General features: G+C 39.3%; 1 protein-coding gene across 1 annotated transcript in view; it reads right to left on the bottom strand.

The window, feature by feature from the left end:
- sdk2b (sidekick cell adhesion molecule 2b) overlaps positions 1-21,638 on the bottom strand; it is a 312,139-nt gene that overhangs the window by 4,687 nt on the left and 285,814 nt on the right. Inside the window, exons 35-41 of the mRNA XM_017310701.1 lie at positions 20,301-20,438; positions 19,805-20,014; positions 18,506-18,631; positions 17,093-17,257; positions 16,775-16,915; positions 14,243-14,402; positions 8,104-8,233 (exon numbers count right to left, since the gene is read on the bottom strand). Of these exons, the coding sequence (XP_017166190.1) occupies positions 8,104-8,233; positions 14,243-14,402; positions 16,775-16,915; positions 17,093-17,257; positions 18,506-18,631; positions 19,805-20,014; positions 20,301-20,438 (1,070 nt within the window). The remainder of the gene's footprint in view (positions 1-8,103; positions 8,234-14,242; positions 14,403-16,774; positions 16,916-17,092; positions 17,258-18,505; positions 18,632-19,804; positions 20,015-20,300; positions 20,439-21,638) is intronic.

The following is a 21,638-nucleotide window of genomic DNA, read 5'->3' as shown; positions in this document are numbered from 1 at the left end:
CACACACACACACACACACACACACACACACACACACACACACACACACACACACACACACACACACACGCGCGCACGCATGCACACACACGCATGCACACACACGCATGCACACACACGCATCAACCATTGGAGCTATTTAGTGTGAATTCTGTGAAAAGCAAACAAAAGGTGAAGACGGATAGTGCATTCAAAAGCACTGCCTGATTTTAGGTTTATTTGTGAGGCTAAAATTTTATTTTATTTTTCGGCTGTAGTCTGGCTTCGTTTCACATAGCGAACACTCCAACGTGCTCAAGGTTGGGCTGGAAAAACTATTGAATTCATGTCAAAAACCATTTAATTTCAACAAAAAAAATGTCATGACTGCCAAATACTCACTGAGGGTTACTTGCGGTCATCTAAGTACCACAAATGTACTCCACCAGTTGTGCCAGGCGGCATGTAATTAGTTATCGGGCCATAAGGAATGCATGGAAAGTTGACTATGAAAACATTCTGAACAATTTCCCCAGAGAAGCAGCTTCAGGTATGCATTAGATACATTTCAAAAGCAAAACAACAAAGGGTCGTTCTGCTAAGGATGATGCCCTGAAGGGATAACGTTGATAGTTGTAACCACTTCTGGGGTTCGTTGCTCTCTGAGACTTGCCTTTATGATCTTGTTCCATTCTGTCATGCAGACACAACATGTCTGGCATTCACTTCAAGCTCCGTACTGAATATTGCAGAACACATATGTGATGCACATGGCCTTGGTCTCGGATATTCCCCAGCATGCTTTGCTCCTCACAGTATGACAGATGATTGGTTTTTTTCCCCCCAAGATGTGGGACAAGGTTTAAAGCTTCTCAACAGAAATTCTGAATGGTTATTTAAAAGAAAAAAAAAGAGCCTGCTTTAGATTTTGTGTCTCCAAACAAAGGAAACCATTCATGTTTGTAGTTAATCAAAAGCAGACACTGTGCCACTTTGCTCTGACCAACTTTTGACTTTTTTACTTACTTTTTAAGTGTTTACAACAAAAAATCGTTTAATATAACATAGTGGTTTTTGTTTGGGTGTCTTTTGATAATATCATTAAAGCTCAAAGGACACCAGATTTGAAAAGTGTTTCACTTCAGTTGAGACAACATAAAGTAATAAAGTTCTAAAAGTGGACCTGGCGGACGTGCAGTTGTGAATGCTGTTACTATTAAAATGTCCTACATAAAACATAATTGTTGGTTTATCGCTTTTATTAATAACTCACTTATCAACAGAGGAACTTAAAGAAATGATACTTAGCGATTTGCCTCTGGAGCGTTGCGGCKGGAGACGAGGCTCTTTATCCCAGCTCATTACAAGCCAATTACTGCGGCTGAATGCTGTGCAAGAAGTAGACTATAGGCATGAAATGCAGCATTGCACCTCAGCCTCAGGGGACCAACCATCATATTTAAGCAATGAAATGCCTCAAATAGACACATAGCAGGCCGCCAAAGTTAATTATTTAAGGTTTTTTGTTGTTTTGTTTTTTTTCCATCATTTTGATGCTAAATTAGGCAGGGGAAGAGATTAAGAAATCTACACAATTAACTTGTGAAACCACTTGACAGCAGTTTATTTATGATCAGCATGATAAAGATGCTGTAGGTCCTTGTTTATCAAGGCTAAAATTAGGAACCTGAAAAAAAAAAGAAAAAAAAAAACATCAGAGAGAAAATAGAACAGCAGACAAGAATTTTATTGTTTGATTTTTTTTTTTCGCTGGAGAAGATGTGTGTCATCAGTTTCTGAGTATTGCTTAAAAAGAAATCCCTATCTCAAAGACTTCTGATCTTTGACCTCAGCCTGCTGAGGAATTACAACGCTTTGCGTCAGTGTTTACACTGAGCAACGACTTGCTGGTAGAAATGGTGTCCCCCTCCAGCGGCCACTGGGTGAGAGGCGGGTTACACCTAGTACAGGTCGCCATTCAACACAGGGCAACACAGAGATAAACACGACAAACAACCATGCACACATATACTCAACGCTAAGGATAATTTAGGGAGTAAATAATCTGACAGTCATTTTTTTTTGGACTGTGAGAAGAAGCCAGAGTACTTGGAGAGAACCAATGCATGGGCAGAGAGAACAGGCAAACTCGATACGGAAAGACCCTGGGCTGGTATTTGAGTCCAGGACTTTCTCGCTGCAAGGCGGCAAAAGAGCTGCCAACTGTACCACAGAGCAACCCCAAGATGACATCCGGTGTTCAAAATAAATGCAACAAAAATCTGAAAAGTATGGAATGCAGTATGTTCAACAAATCGTTTCCCTGCAACGACAGCGGCGGATCCTCTGTGGTGTCTTTTAAACATCCAGAAGCATCTACATTTTGCCAAAGTTGCCCAAGCTTCTTTGGAATTGATGAAGTGTTTCTTTAAAGAGCAGTGTTCTTTTAAAGTAGTGACACTGATTCTCTTCGGGGATTAGTGTTGGAGTTGGACTTGGAAATTCTACCACATGGAAATGATCTAAACCATTTTATTTTTGCTCCGGCTGAAGGTTTTGGGTGATTGTCTGAAAGGTGAATCTCTGCTCCAGTCTCAAATCTTTTGCAGCTTATGAGAAGATTTCTTCCAGGGTTGTTCTGTCTTTAGCTCCATCCATCTTCAATCAAATATACCCATAATCCCCAATCTCTGGTGCAGAAAACAATCACTCCAGCACGACGCCACCTCCACTGTACTTCATGGTGGGGATGAGGAGTTTAGGGTGGTAAATAGTGTTAAATTAAACACTTTCTTCCACATTTTTCTTGCGTCGATTTTATTTAGGAATAAAAAAAGTAAATGGATATAATGTAAATTCACACTTTTTGAATAAAAAAAAAATGTGGAAAAACCATAGCTTATGCGGTGTTGGCTTATCACATTAAACCCCAATAAAATATGTTTTGCGAGTTTAAAATGGGAAAAAAGTAAGAGTTCAACCCGTAATGTTTCAGAAAGACCCTTCCTGATGTATTTTCTGTTATTGGTCTAACAATTTTAAACTGATTAATCACCGATTAAGTATTCTAAGGGTCTACCCATGATTTATTCCATAAATAGATGTTGTTCATCATCACAGAGTGAACAAAAAAAACAATAATAATCTTGTGGCTATCAGGGCCACCATCCCCCTCAAAATTGAAAATATATGTCTCTGCATTAAGGAGTCAGTCCTTTGTTCTTTGGTTATATATTATTAATAAATAGGACAGAAAGGAGGGGAGGGGGTAAGCCGTCCATAGCCCTCTCCTTGATGAAGTGAGCACAGCAGGGACCAAGACCCAGAGACAAAGATAATAACAATATGGACATTGATGGAACTAAAGCTAGCAATATTCATTTATATCTTCATTTAAAAACTGTGTAACAGTTTTCTTTTTAACCACAAAGGAAACATATAGAGGTCCACTGTTTGAAAACTACATTATTTGACTAAATTTATCCTGTTGATAAGCAACAATGAGCCATTTTTGTCTGCCTGGAAGAGGCCACAAGATTATAAAATGTTATTGAAATTCAAAAAGGTCATGATGCGGTGCTGAAACATGAGTTTCAAAACCACAACATCACATATTCTCCACTATATTAGAAGTTTTTTTTCACATCTTTTGATTAACACCAGAACCTACCTGAAGGGATTATTGCTTAAAAGCACAATCTTGGTTTCATTTGGGTAGACTCCCAGCAGCAGTTAGCAAATGCCAGACATTTATGCTTGTGATAGAACAGAAATGTCATTTTCCTGGCATCATTCCTCAACAACTGGCTGGCGTATAGATAATGTCTAATGGCTGAAGCCGTCGTCCAAGCTCATTCATCACACTTTTAGTTGTTAAAAACTAATTATTACTCTCGTCATGTTTATTTATTATCGAAGCCAGTTCCTAACTTAGAGAGATTCAACCCTCACCCGCCTTACTTAATCTTTCCCTTATATCATATTTTTAGCATAGGGAAAAAGGATACTGTGGAGTACAAATGACGTGTTTCTAGACTTTCTGACATAAAAAAAAATGCATCAATAAAATATACTTCATTTAAAAGTGATTTTTCTCATGTTACCAACGTGGCATTTTTCCCACCAACAGAACAGTACTAAAAGATGATTTTATATCAACACTTGGTTTCACCCAACCTTCAGAACATATTTATTTGCTTGTTTAATTAAATTCCCATGCCCGTTTCCAATGAATGCATTCATTAATTTCTTAATTTGCTTGTTGGGTTTATCTGTAGTTTATTTAATTTTGTAAACTACAAATCCCACTACAAGTTGTCCCACTTCGCCAACAGGAACAACCTTGGAAAGTAATTTTAAAAATGATTTTAAAATAATTTTATTTACTCTATGAAATAATTATTTTTTGCTTATGTCTCTAATCAAATATGTTTATAAAATTTCCAGGTTCTTTAATCAATTATTCATTTGTTTGCTTGTTTGTATTTTATCAAGTTGTGTGTTTTTGCCACTTTATGCATAATTAATTGTGTTTTTAAATCAGACACGTTCAACATGTTATTTTTTTTTCTTTTACATCTCCCGGACCTATCTTTTAATTCTTGTTTATTTTGTTTTATGTACTTAACTTTCCTTAATTTGCATAAGACATAATACCTTGAACTACATTTGGTTGCACGCTCCTCAACAAAGCAATGACAAACTTGCCGCCATAATGGATCTAGTCCAAACTATTCATCAGAACAATTAATATCACTGGGATTTGAGACTTCATAGAGCATTAGTGGTGCCCCAGACAGTCTGACTTGCTTTATTAAGTGTAATAGAAGCATGCGGGTTTATTCAGGCTTCTCCATTAAAATTTGATTCATCTGTAATTAAAGCAGTGATGGGCAAATATGTCATCCACAAACCCTCTATAAAAACCAGCTGCTTCAAATCCCCTAAAAAAAACATGTGTACTGGTTACCTCCTATGGCACAAAACTATTAATAAGACAAAGCCTAATTTAGGAGGAGTCGTGCTTTTGGTTCATTTTTGGGCCGCAACATTATCCAGGAAACTGTCAAAGCCAAATGGCTGCGAGGATTATTCCCTGCTGAGTTTCCAACCAATAAAGCTGCAGTGTCCGGTGAGACAGAGAGTCATGGTTTGGAGGCAGAGGAGGACAGATGGAGGCAGAAAGGGAAAGAGAGGGTATGAGAGAGAGCAGACGCTTTCATTTCTCTCCTGTGGAATGCTGCTCAGCAGAGAGCCTAATCTACACTCCATCTCTGACTCACAGATGAGATCATCTGTCTTCGACTGGTTTCAGCTTTAAATGACACACACACAAAAAAAAAAAAACACTTTGCCACAGGGACAACCTTGGAAAATGAGAAAGGCTGTACTATGAAAAAAAAAAAAGTCAATAGGCCTGTACCTGCAGGCTGGCAGAACAGTAATGGTAGCATTGTTGCCCTGCCAAGTACATGTTGGCTTCCTCCAAATCTCCTTGTGACGAGCAGCACAATAGTCAACTTATGCCTGTTAAGGAAGGCCCTGGGGATTAAAGAGCAGACGCAGCACGGTGTCTCACAGATAGCTGAGCGTTATCTGCTCAATATAACTTCAAAGAACATTCCTAGACGTCCAAAGCTCTAGCGGGTGCTGATATAGACCCCTGTGAGGGGTACAGCAGCGGAGCCCCTGGGGGTGACAGGAAGGCCTCTGGATATTTCCGTCTGTCAAAAACAAACATCAGTTTATTCGGCGTGGAGCAAGCCACCATATGGGTCTTGTCATCTTGGGCTGAAGGGAATGCATTTGACAAAAATCAAGCGCAAATCCCGGGTACGTCAGGTGGGTGTTGAAATATCCGAAAGACCCATTTGAGGGAATGTCACAGTGCTGTGAAAGGTCCTGTCTGTAGCAATTCATTGCAAAAGAGATTTTCATTTGATCTGGAAATAGGACTTGGGTCCCGATAAGGCCGAGCGAGGAGAGACGTCTGGCTGTGGGATTCACATCAGAGACGTGCGAGAGGCGTTCAACGATAATTCGAGTCAAGAATTCTCTCAAAGAAGGCGAAAATGAGTCGGGTTGTTTGTGTTCTTTGCTAAGGCTTGTTACGCGTTTCCAATTTTGTCAGGCACGTGCAGAGGGGGTTGCTGGGGGTGCTTGAGCACCTGCCCCTTTTGCTCCATGCCCCCAAGTGCCCTTTTGGTCAATTTTTATTTAATTTTTTGGTATTATTATTTTCTAAGCCCTCTTCTGACACATAACAACATGTACTAAAATAATTTATTTTTATTTTGTGTAATTTTATTAAACTCTGAAAGCTGAGCGGCTTTGTTAATATTCTGTCCTAGAATGCGGTTAGATGTGCCCTTTTTTTTGTTGAGCACCTGCCCCTTTAGTGGTCTCTGCAYGGCCCTGAATTTTGTGTTATTTTCTGTTTATTTTTCAAGTTAAAAGCTTAAACCGTAATCTATTTCACTTAGAATTTATGTGCTAAAAAAATACAAAGCAATATATAATTGCGAGAGCACATTAATGCATGGATTAAGCATTTTTTGCAAATTAAAAACCTGAAAAAATGTGATGCGGCTTTGTATTGAGGCCCCTTTACTCTTGATACCCGTGAATAAAATTCTGTTTAACAAAACGCCTTCAGCAGTCATCTAATTACCCCCTGAGGGACAAGCCAGGTCTCATGGGGTTTGCTAAAGAACAATAGTGAACAAACATTAGAGAACAGACCGCTTCATTAGGATCAAGAGACACAAAGGTCAAGGACACCAAGATACGGCAGTCCACTTAAACTGACTGGCTGGGTAAGGAGGACGGGGAAGATGGCTATAGCCTCTAACATGGATACACTCTTAGAGGCTGCAAAAGACTTGAAGCTGAGAACAAGAGTTCACCTAACAGCAGGGTTACGTTTAGTCAGAGCAACAAATGAATAGTTTAGGTCAAATCAAATTTATACAATACAGTGGCCCAGTCAAAGTCTACAATGGGATCAAAATGAGAGACAGCTGGGACACTTGAAAGTGAATGTTCACAGGCGCGCCCCGTCCAATGCGACAGATTTTGAGTGGTTTTGCAAAGAGAAATTGACAAACAATTTAGTTGCTGGTGGAGCCATTACCCATAAAGATTCTTCAGTTGTTAATTGCAACAAACTGTGTTCATAAATATTCAAGGGAATTAGTTACAAATGCATATTAACAATCACTCCAAACTCCATAAACTACAATGAAGATTATGGATGTAATCTGGCAACAATGAAAAAAAGTTATGTGCTATGAATACTTCCCCCCACCCCCAGATGCTGTAAATATACAGAAAAGCAAAGATGCATAAAAATTTCAGGGGGAAAAAAGAACAAAATCTTAGTTTAATGAAGGCAAAAAGTAGAAAGTAGCCTGACTGACATTCTGATCAATAGAGAAACAGAGAGAAAAGCAGAGCTTATTGATTTTAATCTCTCACTGGGAAAAAGGCACTTTGGGTCATGATGAAGCAGAGGCTACAATTCAGACAATCCACCATTMATTGGTAGTGATCCTTCTACCTTGTGGACTTTAAATAAATCGAAAACGGTGGGCGTTTTCCAGTGAGATCACACTGAGCTGACAAAATGAAAAGGAAAGTTGGACGGTTCGTGTGGCTGGAGCTGAAACCTTAAGCACAACTGGAGTGTTTTTTTGTTTTGTTTTGTTTTTATTTTTACCCCGATGGCTTATGTAATAGGAGCGGTGCTTGAAAACAGCCCGGATCACAGGTGGACATTTGCTGAGTGACATTGTGTCCACAAAACTAAAAACTGCTGAGCAGCCAGTGAGCAAAGTCATTAATCTCGCATCTCTGTCTGCATTCGCCACAGCTATGACTTATAACTTGGATGAGTGACACAAACACAATAGGGACAGACAGAATATGCAGCACTGCTGACAATGTGAGGCTGAATTCAGGAGGAATTCAGAGATGACAGTGTGCACAAACACACACCTATACACACACACCCCTACACACACACGCACGCACACACACAGGCACACAAATGAGACAAATGCGGCTTTATGTAGACAGGATAGAGATCAGAGAAGATGTGGGATAAAGAAAGCAGTGCCACTGCACCTGTGAGTCAGAGATTTCAGAGGGTTTTTCAGTCAGGCTGGTGCTCTCCGCAGGGATCAGGTCATTGTACTTGGTGCTCACATCCTCGTCCGAATAGTGGAGACTGCCTGGACTTGGCCTGGGTGGAGACCTGAACCAGAGACAAAGAAAATGATTGGGTCAGCTTCTAATGTGGGCTCTATTGAATGTCAAAATCTGCCGAATTACGAATGATAGCTTACGTTTGGCCACATTTTCCTACTTTTTTGTGTTTCTCAAGCAAGGCAAGTTGAATGTTTCTTAATTTGCTTTGTTTTAGTACATCTTGTCGTTTCTTGGGTATGCGTGAAGCTGTGCGTGGCATTTCACACTGTAACTTTTGTTCTGTTTGCAAATCTTCTACTTGCCCTCTATAGTGCTTAGTTCTAGTTTCTTGTAAATTGAATCATTTACAGACCCATTGCCCAAGACACTCTTGAAAAGGAGAGTTTTAATCTCAATGAATTTTTCACTTCCTAGTTAAAAAATAAAAGGTTACAAACAAACTAACAGACAGGTATATGGGAACGACAGGATGAGAATACTGTACATTCTGATTGTTGTCGACATCTTGATCAATGGCTGAACCCAAAAGGTTAAGGAACCACAAAAAGCAGCAGGGTCAGTGAACTGTGTAGTTATGGTTTTATGAAAGAGTCAACGTTGGTCAATAATTAAACAAGATTCCTGTTTCAGTTTGACGAAAGCGATTTAGGGGAAACAGCAAACATGTGAAATAAGGTGGCCTGATAAGACCAGACAAAAACTGAATTTCCTGACTTGCATGTAAAAACGCTACACACAGTGAAAAACTGACACCCTTAACCTTGAAAGGTGGCGCTGGCAGCATTTGGAAGTGAATTAACATCTCTGTCAAAGCTGATTAAATGACACCCAAATATGGGTGTTTTACTTTTACTTTCTTTTTAAATTCATGTAAATTCATAAAAAAAAAACTAAAAAAACTCTAGATTACAAGCAAGCGCAGATCCCTTAAGGTTTTTCTTCCCCCCTCCACGCCATTCTCATTACTTTCCAGTAGTGTCGCTCCCCTCTTTTCTGTTCCCCAGTGTGCCCATCCGTGTGCAAATGCRCGTGTGCGAGGACCCGTGCACGCATGCGTATGAGTTGTGCTTGATGAGCATCATGAGACGGTCATGAGATTCCCGCTTCCAGCCGGAGTCTTCTGGAATGAATAAATCCCTGATTCAGCCCCCTCTCTGTGGGCTGTGGAATGTCAAACCACTCGGCTCTTGTGACTAAATTATAAACAGATCTCTTACTGGGGTCATCGAATGAAGAGCAGTCATAGGCTCTCCCCCAGCAAATGCTATCGCAGCCGACGCGAACGACGTCTCGGATTAAAGTGTCAGTGGCACGCTGTGCTGATCAAATGTGTCGCTCGGATCTGAGCTTCATGTGATTGAGCAAAGAGATGTTGAACTAGGCCTGGAAAGAGGAGTGGAGGAGGGGTGGGGGGATCAGTAGAGAAATATTTAGAGAAATTGCAAAGTCTTGTCAGGGTTTTCTCTTTTTTAAGTAAACTGAAAAGGAAATCTCTTGGTATCAAATCTTCTCCTTACTTTCCCCCTGTCACTGCTGCTGCTAAACAAACAGCCATCTGTTTCTGCTGATTGGTGCTGGTTTGGCTGAGACCGCTGGGACATTCTGACTGCTGTTGACTTTCCAGGCCGCAGGGTCGACCGCCAGTTGCTGCCCCTGGAGCCACGGCAGCGCAACACATCCATTTGATGCATCCAGGATGAATTTGCATAAGCGTTTTCCAAATTAATGCATGTGGAAAGTATTTCGAAAATGTGCTGTGGGTAAATTCCAGCAGTCGTTTTATGGTGGTGGCACAAAAACCAGAAAACCAGGACACATACATACATCTGCACATACATCCATATGTTCATTACTTTGAATACCATTCATTTAGCGCCCTCTGTGGTGGCTGGCTGTCATGGCACCTCAACTCAGTAGATAGTTCAAACTTTAAAAGGATCTGGACATAATCCTGAGAAAATGCTGTCTTATGTAGACGAGTAAAGACACAGCGGTGCAGGTTTTATAAAAAAAAAAACAAAAAAGAAAAACGACAAAGCTGGAGACTTTATAAAAAGTTTCAAATACTGAAGAAGTCTACCAGCTAGCCTGACAGCGAGTTTATAACCAACCAAAAACCAGTTATTTCTTAGTGGAATTTTAAAAATATGTCAATTAGCATTGCCTATTATAGAGTGGCCACAGCTGCTAAAACACAATTAGGCTGTGAGGCACAGAAATTTTTAATTTTTGAATCTATTCCATCTGAATAGGGCAACGCACAACAATGAATGTACAAAACTGCTTTAAATACACTGGATGTAGCTAATCTCTGCAGCACATCAAGAAAAACAACAAAGAAATATTCTTAATACGCAATCCTAGCAAGACTTTAGAGAGCCAAGGCAAAAAAAAATAAAAAAATGGAGCCAGAGTGAAGAAATGCAATTGCTAGCCTCCTGGGACTTTATGATAAACTGCCTGTATAAAAGCACAGAGAGATTGCAGCCCCTTTTCACCTACTCCCATCAAGACTTATACATTGTTGAGTCAAGTGTAAATTATTTATCACGCCTCTTACTCTGATAGAAAAGAGGTCGGCTTAATCCTCTGGCTGCAAACTTCACTTAGCGTTATGTCAAGTAAGGATTGGAAACCCTCAGTATCTGCGTCTCCTCAAGGTAAAAGAACTCATTAACATCTAAAATGTTCATCAGCTTTGTCAGTCAAGAGTGTTTAATGCCATATTAATCTAGACAGAATTACTTCGCTAAGAGATCCTTGTACCTCAACCCAGACTGCCGTCAGGGTTGGCTTCACACCACTCAATGCAAAATGAAAATAAGTTCTTAATCCATCTGTCTTATCGATACTTTAAACTCTGAAAAACATTTTGTGGTTTTGAAAAAAAAATAAAAAAAATAATTGCACTTTGTGCGTGAAGTACAGTTTTGATTAATTCTCTCATTTAGATCAGCTAGACTTCATTTTCATGTGTGTAACAATGTTTCACTTTTTATTTGAAAGGCTTCTTTGGTTCTAACTGAGCGATTGAGAGGATCATCTGAAGGTGCAACGAAAATGAACTACGGAGAGGAGTCGTTTGATTTTGCTTCTCCACTGCTAGGAATCAGTGATTGGCCAGGCGGAAGTTATACTGTGAGAGCTGACATGTATTTTTTTAGATTTTGTTATATAAGAAAATTGATGAATACTGACCTCTGCAGACAAGAAACAGCCCACGTAAGCTGCAGTTTTGGTGATGCTCTGACCTGGTTGTTATCGGTTCATTTTCCTGATTCGAACACATCATCGCCTCGCCATTGGTGGCAAAATGTTCCGTTGCTGACAGACAGTTACTAACAGTCACAATTTATTTTGTTATAAACCTCAGGGATGCGTAATTAACAAAAGCTTTACACGGACCCGACAGAAAGTTCTGCATCAAATCTACAATCATGGAGTTCCTGTGCTTAACTCTGATTTCCACGAGGGCATGGAAATAAATCAACATTGGAGTCAGCTGCGGGTGCTGTTTGCTGTCTGACGCGGCTCCTGAATTAGACTGGGTACAGTGGGATTAAGAATGTGTGATTTTCTATCTGAGTCGGAGTCTGTTGGTTTCATCCCGTCTTTGGTACTCTGAGACCAGAGATCTCGATGCGGTATTAATCTGTAAGCGGAGGCTCAGGTGTGGGGATTTGGGTTTCTCCGCTATGGGCTGAGTTCAAAGAGAGCTGATTCTCTGAGTACATCTGTGCATTCTTCTACTGCCAGCCTCCTACCCCCACTCTCCTCTCCCTCCCTTCATGTCAGAGAAGCAGTAGTAAAAAGCTGCCTGGAAGCTTCTCAAAGAACCTCAGTCTGCTTTGATCCATCCTTAAGGTCACACATACAAAGCCACAGACCTAAATATGTTTCTCATATTCATCTACACACACACACACACGCACACACACGCACACACGCAYACACACACACACACAAAACTTTGACTTTATGTATTGAACCTGAATCCTTTAACTCTTCCTCTAAATTATTTCCACATAAAATAACTGTTACTGTTTACAGGCTGTTGCGAGCCTTTTAACTGTTTCAACAATATGAAAGCAGTGGTTTCTGAACTCACACCTGCTGTGAAATGTAAACATGTTTTGATAATTAAATAGTGAGAAAGTAGTCGGGTTTTGCACCTTGGGTGTCAGTAAACGCACATTTTAAAAAGGAACAAAGAGACACGGCAGGAGAAACAAGAACACAATACTTTTATGTTCTAGGTTTAAGGAGCATATTTCATAATATTTCAGATTGAAGCCTGAACTTTGGAACTCTTTTCTATTTTAGCCACTCTATTAGAGATTTATGACTGTATTTTGGATTATTCTTCTGAGGCATGACTGAATTTTGGCCAAGGATTGGCCAAAGCGCCGAATGGTCTGATATTTGATCCGAGATGCTATGTTATGTAAAGAGGTTATAATCGACCCAATGACAGTAAAATACCCAGATCCCGTAGATTCAAATCAAGCTTAAATCACCAGCCCTCCACCAACATAACTGACTGTTTACATGTGAAGTTTGTTTATTTGCTCTATAATAGTGCTGTCCATTATTTACATGCATCTCATCTGCCCTAAAAAAATGTGTTCCAGAAGTCTCTTAGTTTACTGAGATACAACTTTGCAAACCAAAGTAAAACTTTCCTTTTTTCTGAACAGACCTGCATTCAGAAAAATAGTAAGTGGCTTCAAACCACTTACAATTTTTGTTATTTAAAGCAAAAAAAAAAAGTGGACTGGTTATTGTTTTGTGCTACACAGTGATCACTCTTTAAACATCTGAAGAACCTGAAGAAAACGGCAATAATTTGCTGTTTAACAGTGCAACTTTGTCCACTTTCTTCTTTCCTACCTAAACTGTGCGTGGTATTTAAATCTGGAGTTTATTTTTCCTTTCAAGCCAATATTCTGCATAAGACTTGTTTCAAAATTCTGCGGCAAGAAGCATTGCTCTCTTCCTTTACACAAACCTTGCCCACTTTACCCCACATAGCCAGATTCCGAGGGAAAATATGGACTCTGTTTTATGTTTAAAGGAATAAATCATCAACTTTGTTGTTCAAAAATGATGCATTGCTGCTTCATGTACAATCTCCTCCCACACATGTTGGCACCCCGATAAAGAACTGTAAAAAATGCAAAGACCTTTGTTCAAAACAACTTTTAATTTGAATAGCTTTAATCACAGAGTGTTTAAAAATTACCTACTTTTAAAAATAAATCACCAGTGGCACAATAATTTGCAAGACTTGTTTTTAAAATAAACAAGTGTGTTTACTTGTTTTTTTATATATCACTTTTGGTTTTCATGTGGTCTAAATGTCAAGAAATGGAGGTTCTTTTCTCTTAGTCACCCTACCTTACAGTGAATGAAAATTTCAACATTACCTTACCACTATGCACGGAAAGGAGGATGGTAAGCCAGACGCAACAAATATCTAAAGGTCATTGTTTCAGAACTGCAGCACATACAGACATCTTGAGTCAGCAACAAACACTGCAGATCTGGTCTGGCATGCAACAAAGGGCGATCATGTGGAAAAGCAACCAATGCACTCTGTTAAGAAGAGTGGAGGATTTATGTTATGGGTCTGCTTCTTTTCCAAAAGACCCTGCAAAACTTGATGGGAGTGCATGGCACCATTGTTTTTTATTTATTTTGGAAATACCAGGAGATTTAGTATGAAAAACCTCTGCCTTTGTCAGAAATCTTTACATGGACCGTCATTGGGTCTTTCAGAAGGATATTGACCCAAAACATATGACCAAATCAACACAGAAAATGATCATACAAAATAAAATTTCTCTTTTTTTTTTATCAGTATCTCAGTCCTGAACATAAATCTTACAGAAAACTTGTAAAGAGAAAGGGTTAATGATCCTTACAACCTCCAACATTGTGAAATATGGAGGTCAGGGCAGAGCACCTATAAATGTGGAATGAGGGATTTTATGGAAGGAAAAAAAAACAAGTGTTTTTAAGAAGTGTTATTACCGCAAGAGGAGAAGAACCTCACCTGGTGTAGACGCCATTCTTCCGACAGAAAGAGTTTTTCACTGACAGCCGTCGGTTGTTGAGCTCCAGAGCGGGGAAGCGGCCTTCATCCAGACTGACCATGTCGCCGTGAGTCAGAGCGTTGCAATTGGAGTTGTTACCTGGACACACGTACAGAGACACTGTGTGACCACAGGCAAGGGGGGAAATAGGGAGGTTAGTGTCTGGAAGGCGACATGGAACTAATGAGTGCTTGGTAAAACACAGAGGGTTAAAAGAAAAATTAGCAACAAATGTGTTTGTATTGGAAGTTGTTGAAAAGTACCAAAAACGATTTTTCTGATTATTTCTGAGTGTTCTGATGAATTCACTGCTTGTTTGTTTTTTTTTTTTTTTCTTAATGCTTGAAACTACAGAGAAAGTTCACCCTCCAGATATAAAGCTGGTGCCATACCTGCAATGGATCAAAAGCTATCCATTTTGTGGGAGTGGTCTAGTCAAAGTTCATAGCAATATTTACATTTTGGCATCAAAGTGAGAAAACATAAAGATTCAACTTTGCAGGTACTATTTTGTTTACACCATCACTTCAGATAAAAGAAAAAAAAAAAGAAAGACCAAGAACAAATTTAGAGTTATGATCTCTTCCACTTTTATTCCATAAGTAGCAGCTAATGATCAATACAACAAGAACAAAAAAGAAAATCTTGATTCTCGTTAATTTGACTGCTGGAGGGAACTGAGTGGACTATCAATTTCTTTCCCTCGAAGAAAGAAGAAGAAAGAAACCATTGCTCTCTCTTTCTCCCCGTTTCCAGCTTTACTGCGCTGGTTTAACCACTTTCCGCCTGTAACCTTGTAGCAAACAGACAGCTACAAGACTGGGATCGATTTTTACATCCAACTCTCAGCTAGAAGGCAGACAAAACTGCCTCCCAAAACATCTCTAGGATTTCTTTTAAATATGAGCCGTTTAAGGTAAGCTTGTAGCGCGGTTAGGATGGGAGATAAGGTTATGAAAAATAAATTTTTTTCAATTTTATTGAAAAAACATTTTTTCAATAAAATTGAAATAATTTTATCTGTAAATTGTATTTGTAGTTTACATACTATGCAAGCATAGTATGTAAACACACTATGTTTACATAGTGTGTAAACATGTTTACACACTATGTTTTTGTGTAAACATAGTGAAAAAAAAAATATATATATATATATAGTAAACATATACCTATTTTCTTAGACTGTTTCCCAGAACTGCACAACTTCCAATGCGATAAACTACAAGTTTCTACATTTTAGTGGTCGATAAATGTTTTATACGAATACTGCTTCCCATTTGTTAGGTTAAAAACATTTTCTCAGTGTCATCAACTGTGGCGAAGCCAGGACCCTCATGTCTGGCGGAGGCTACTTAAGGTCAAGGGTGGCTATGCAAACAAGGTGAAAAAGAAAAATGCACTTGGTAGGTCCAACATAAGCCCAGCCAGAGGCTTTGAGAGTGTCTTTGTGCTGGAGTGAAAATGAACTTCTTGTTTTTTTTCTGTCAGATAGAAAGATGGGCAGTGACCCGCACGGACCCCTCCCCTCCCCCGCCTGGCAGCCAAATAGGCCCCTGAAAAACTGCTGAGCTTAGGGAAAATACCAACTGATGTCAGAGCTGCTCTGAATGGACAAATAACCCGCTCCCCACTCCCCCCTACCACCGCCACCATTCCAGTTTTTCTCCACCTCTAGTCTTTTTTTTTTTCCCCCCGGAACCACAACTATTAGACTATGCTCAGATAAGTTTAAAATGAAAATAAAGCCAAGGGAAAAAACCCCAAAACAAAGCACACCTTTTAAAGTTTTAAACATCAGAGCTAGCAAACATAATCCAATCTTTATTAGTATTAATTAAATTTAGCCTGAAAAGTTACAAAAAACAATTATTAATTTGATTAATTAGCAAAACAAACTCTCAGTAGTCATTTTTATATTGTTATTATGGAACTTTGAGAGAAAAAAAGATCGTATCAACATTGCATAAAGGTTTATAGCAACTTGCTACACCTTGTACAGTCTCGTTTTTTTTTTTTTTTTGGCAATCTCTTAGAATAACGTGACCTTTCTTGTGAAAATGTAACAAAATGGAAGGAAAACAGTTTAAGTCTATGACACTTATACGTTTCAAATCAAGTAGCTGCGGAAATTGATGGCGGTCAAACTTGCTTATTATAAATAAATCAACGTATTTGACTCGTAATATTTATTTGATGTCTTGGCCACGACAGTTTTAGAGACAGCATGGGTGTACTTAGTTTCCCCACACACAGCTTTTCCATTCTTGCGTAATATTTATCTTATGAATAATATTTCAAAAGATTTTAAATGTCATGTGATGTAAAATTTCTCAAACTGGGAATTCTTTCTAAAGATGTTTCATAGTTGTAGATCAGTGAATCACTTTAACAAGGGGTACAACTTTCCAAGGGGAAAAAAAAGGTAAGAAAATCAGGTCCTATGAAGCAAAATGTTTTTATCACAGATGATTGGTAAATTTATATGCGCTCACCCGATTCGGACTTCTTTGCATATTTTTTGCTCTGTCCTCTAATGATGAGGATGAAAACCAGCAGCAGGATGAAGATGAGCCCCACCAGCGCCACGACGACGAGGAACCACCATTCCTCGTAAAACGGGGCCACTTTCTGAGCTGAAAGAAGAGTGGAAAATTGGAATTCACGCTTGTTAGGAACGTACGCGGCGTGTTCCTGTGAAGTCTGGAAGACCTCAGGGAATTTTAATTAAGTTTGAAATGTAATTTAATTCACTTCATTCAGTTCTATTAACTAACATAAAAAAATAATAAAATAAAATAAAAAAAACTCACCAGATATAGAGGGAGAAGGTAGGCTTGGAGAGCCGTAGCCATAATCGTTCACTCCGATGATCCGAAAGTCGTAGCTGACGCCTTGTTTAAGTATATCCATGTTGAACGTGTGTGATGTTGCATCCTTCGGGATATCCTTGATTATGATATCCCACAAACCCTCATCTACAAGAGAAATAAGTTTACTTTAACACACACACACACATACAAAAAAAACTGACAGAAACATTTATTTAATCACAAAGCTTTAAAAGCCTGTAACAGCATGACTGATAACATGTTTATTTTTGATATAAAGCACCTGGCTTGCTCACAGCTCTCAGGGTTAATTGATAATTCCTTCAAATATTACACAATCCATCAATTTTACAGCCCTCGTAAAAATTTACAGCGACCAAATCAGCAACACAAGCAGCGGCACGGCCGTCTTTCRAACGGRGCGGCTCGCCGYGGACGTCTTGCCAGAGATCGTTCATTACGCGTCGCCGCTTGTAAATATCAATGTAAACTGCGACGCTTCTAACGGGACACGCAAACATAATCAAGACGCAAAAAAAACTGGTGGACTTTGCAGATATCCAGCGCTGGGATCAGTAAGGCTTTCGGATTGCTTTTGAGTGCCGCCCGGATATCCGCCACTCGATGTGTCACACTTAACCATTCCCTYAACTCTCCAACACTGTTTCGTCCACGTTCTTTCTTGTGAGACACCAAACATCCATYTAATGGCACAGATGTGTCAGTCACAGTTGAAACAGGATGCCAATTCTCCCAGATGCACTGACCGAATCAATAACGCATTAAAATATCAAGGTCGTCGACTCGGAGGCAGCAAACATTGACTTTTCACATGACTTTCTGGATGMTCGGTATCACAGGTGCTAATATAAGGTTGGATTCACTAATTTGTGAGTATTTTTTTTTTAAGATTAATATATTCCCATCCTATTTTGACCCTTGTCTATGGTTTAGAGATATGGATGATGACTGAAAAAAACAGGCTTAATACAAAAGAAGTTAGAATAATCTTCCTAATACATTATACATAACATCCACAGAAATAGTATGAAAGGGAATTTATACACGAAAGCATTTTTAGCTTGTGATAGTTTGACTTTATAGTTACTTTAAGTTACAGAGGAATGAATGCTTTTGGTAGTCACTTCATTGTCGTTTTTCTTGCACGACTCACGATTTCAAACCACTGCTGACATTTAATCCAAATAGAAAAAAATAAATAAATAAATGCAGCTGCAAAACATAAAGCAAGAGGCTCGGTATGGTATTAATAGGCTGGAAGAAGCAAAAGCTTCCTCTGCTTTCCAAAAGCACATTTTGCATGTGGATAAAAGCTGAAAATGTCTGTTTTAGCAGTTTTGAGATTCAGCATGGATCTGGTCTGAAAAGCCCCACCTGAAGGTCTGGCCTCGATGACGTAGCGTGTTATAGGAGCACGTCCTGGGTCACCGCCTGTCCAGTGAATGGTCAGGCCTGAGCCATAACGTGTTATAAAAGGCTCTCCGGGTGGCCCTGGGGCTCCTAAAGAGGAACAACAAAGTTAAAAAGGAAAAACACGTGTTTTTTATTTTTAAAAGAAGTCATCTGGAGTAGCTAAAAAAAGCCATTAGCCATCTAAAAAAATAATAAATTTAATTCAACCCAGAGCTTAGTCATCTCAAAAGAAAATTTAGTAAATCTCAAATGCCTTCAAATTGTGATTTTTTTTTCAAGCAGTTTGAACCAACATTGTATATATACATTTTTTCCATTTGATTTCAATTTTCGTACTTAGTTTTTTTTTTCATTCTATGTTGCAGCATGTATTTCCGTCCACAAAGACTGCTGAATGTATCAATCCAACAATTGTTACTATAGACTCTGCATAACTCATGCAGATGAAGAGCTGTAGCTCAGAGTGCCAGAACTCATACTGATAAGCAGMAGGATATGTATGAACAGCCACACGGACATCATCTGATTGTAAAACAAATCGTTACAAAGTAAACCACYATCTCATAAATAATTGAAAGAGGCGTAATGGCAACAAACTGCAGACAGTTTTCCAAACAAATGCATTTAGGAGCATTTTTTTCCCCCCCGCGTCAAAATGACGTCTCAAGACTCAGAAGACCAAAATACTTTTTCTCAGGGATTCATGCATGCCCTTTATTCTGCCTATAACTCTGCTGTAGATAATGGATTTAAATAATGCATTGTTTTGCTTTTGTTCTGCCTTAATATCAGTAACCACACAATCACTGGACAATTTCATTTATAACCAATAATTCAGCAGCATGGTGTCCAACGTTCAGRTTTCTTCCACGTGGTTGTTCGTTCAGCCTTGTTCGGCTGAGCATACTCCAAAAACAAGGTGTGAACCAGATCTTGATGGATTTGTCATCTTATGAATGTCTYTAACCTAATGGATTMCTTTCACCCACGATTATGCACGATACAAACTGCTCATGTGACTCATAAACAAAATTTGGCAGTCAAGGTGGATTCACCATTGACATCTGTGTAAAAAGCCAGCTGATGCAAAAGGTGCCATGTTTAAAAAAAACCAACTTACAGTTAAGCATTAACGTAAGCTGCTTAAGTTGTTTTATGCAGCTAAAGTATGTGTGGCTCACAGCTACTCCACGCAGTCTCACTTCAAGACAACCAAACTACTTTTTTTTTTCTCCAAAAATAAAAGTCCGTGACAACTACCTTCGCCTGGCCCAGTGGTGATGTTGGCCTCCACCTCCGGCCCATAGATAAACGTCTTGGCCCGGATGCGGAAGTTGTATGTGATGCCGTCGGCCAAGTCTCTGAGTTTCAACCAGAGGGGGCCAGTGCCCTTCACGTCCACCRTAACTGTCTTACTGACGCCTGGGGGGGAGGGGGAGTGAAGACAGTCGGCACAGGCCACTGAGGAGTCTGGACAAACAGACCACATTTAGAGCAGGTCTTCCACAGGCGAGGCAAATGGGGGAGAACACTCAGCACAGCCAAATGAACACACACATGTATAATCACAAAGTTTCCAGTTGCAATTTATGCATAAAGTCTTGCGCATTATTTGGAATAATAAACAGCTGCAGTAATGCTCGATGGCTAGAGCGAGACAAATACGAAACGCTCCGTCCGCAGTCAGTGATCCCAATACGTTCCGTACAAAAATCTACAATGCAAGTCAACGGTGATTCAGTTAAAATCAAATTACCATCCACAGGTGTTAGTGGCTCATAAACCAGACGGTAGCCTTCAATGATGCCATTAGGGAATGTGGGGTCACCCCAGGACACATTGACCGAGGTGGTGGTCAGCTCACTGAAGTGAATGAAACTCGGCGCACTTGGAGCTGGAAGGTGAACAGAACAAATATGAAAGAAAAAAGTCACTATGCTAAGGTTTTGAAGGTCTTTTATAGACAAAACTTTGGATGTAATCAACCACAATGTGTCACAGGGATGTCTTTGTAAAAAAAAAGATTAATTATTCAGCCCTTCCAGATGGTATTGTGATTCTTCTACGAATGCTTTCATTAGCTTGGTTTGCTCAAAAGAAACCTGAATGCTTGTCAATACATGCTAAACTATCTCTTCCATGACTGATTTTCTTWAGKWAWTTWRGSYYCMRKTTTTTTTTTTTCATGACAGTGTTGTCAAAAATATATTCCATYGCATTTCTGGTTAAAATTACATTTACACAATAGTGGAGTGAATATGTCATTTCCACTGGAAATGACATATTGCAAACACATTTCTGAGGTTCCATAAAAACAGTGATTATTGAGTAAATCTTTCAAATGTAAATGTAAATGTTGGAGCCATTGAAGATAGATTGTTTTTCATTCTTGGTCTACGCTTTAGTATAAACACTGTGATGGAAGAAAAAAAAAGGAGAAGAAATGTGAGTCACGATCAAAGTCTGCCTCTGCTCGGTTGAGTTTTGAGACTCTCATATAGGAGAGAGGAACCAGAAAGTTTKGATCATATGGGGTGATGAGGAGAAGCCTGATCTGCCTGTGTGCTTTGCTTTCTTTGTCAATTTTTTGTCAAATTTTGAAATTGATACATTTCACTAAAGCTTAATTCTATATGGCTCAGAGCAAAGTATTTAAAAAAAAAATGATGAAAATTGATGATACAAATGAAGACACAGTAGGCGTGCATATTTTTAAAGCTCCGTTTCAATGCGAAAAATATTGACAAGAACTTCTGCGATCTTAATTTCATAATGGAAAACACTTTATTTGGTCTYGTAGGTTCTGTTGATACCAATAAGACTCTGCGTATTTTCCAAAGTGCAGTGATAACGTAGCAAATCAGTAAAACTGACCTGCAGCTTTAAACAATTCAACAGCTGGATTTTCTCACTACTGTTCGAGAGGAACTGCTGTAAACCTGGGTGCCACAGCTGCACGACTTCAAGTTAATGGTTTTCAAGAGAGTCACTGTCCTTGTACACAAACTGAACAGCACTGATTGGGTCARGCCCAGAGTTTTGTTAAAAAATAAAAGCAAGTTCGAAGGCTCTGGCTCACACACAAAAACCATCT

This window comes from Poecilia reticulata, linkage group LG19 (assembly GCF_000633615.1).
Source record: "Poecilia reticulata strain Guanapo linkage group LG19, Guppy_female_1.0+MT, whole genome shotgun sequence".
In the NCBI taxonomy this organism is placed as follows: Eukaryota; Metazoa; Chordata; class Actinopteri; order Cyprinodontiformes; family Poeciliidae; genus Poecilia; species Poecilia reticulata.
This window is presented reverse-complemented; position numbering and strand designations above follow the sequence as displayed.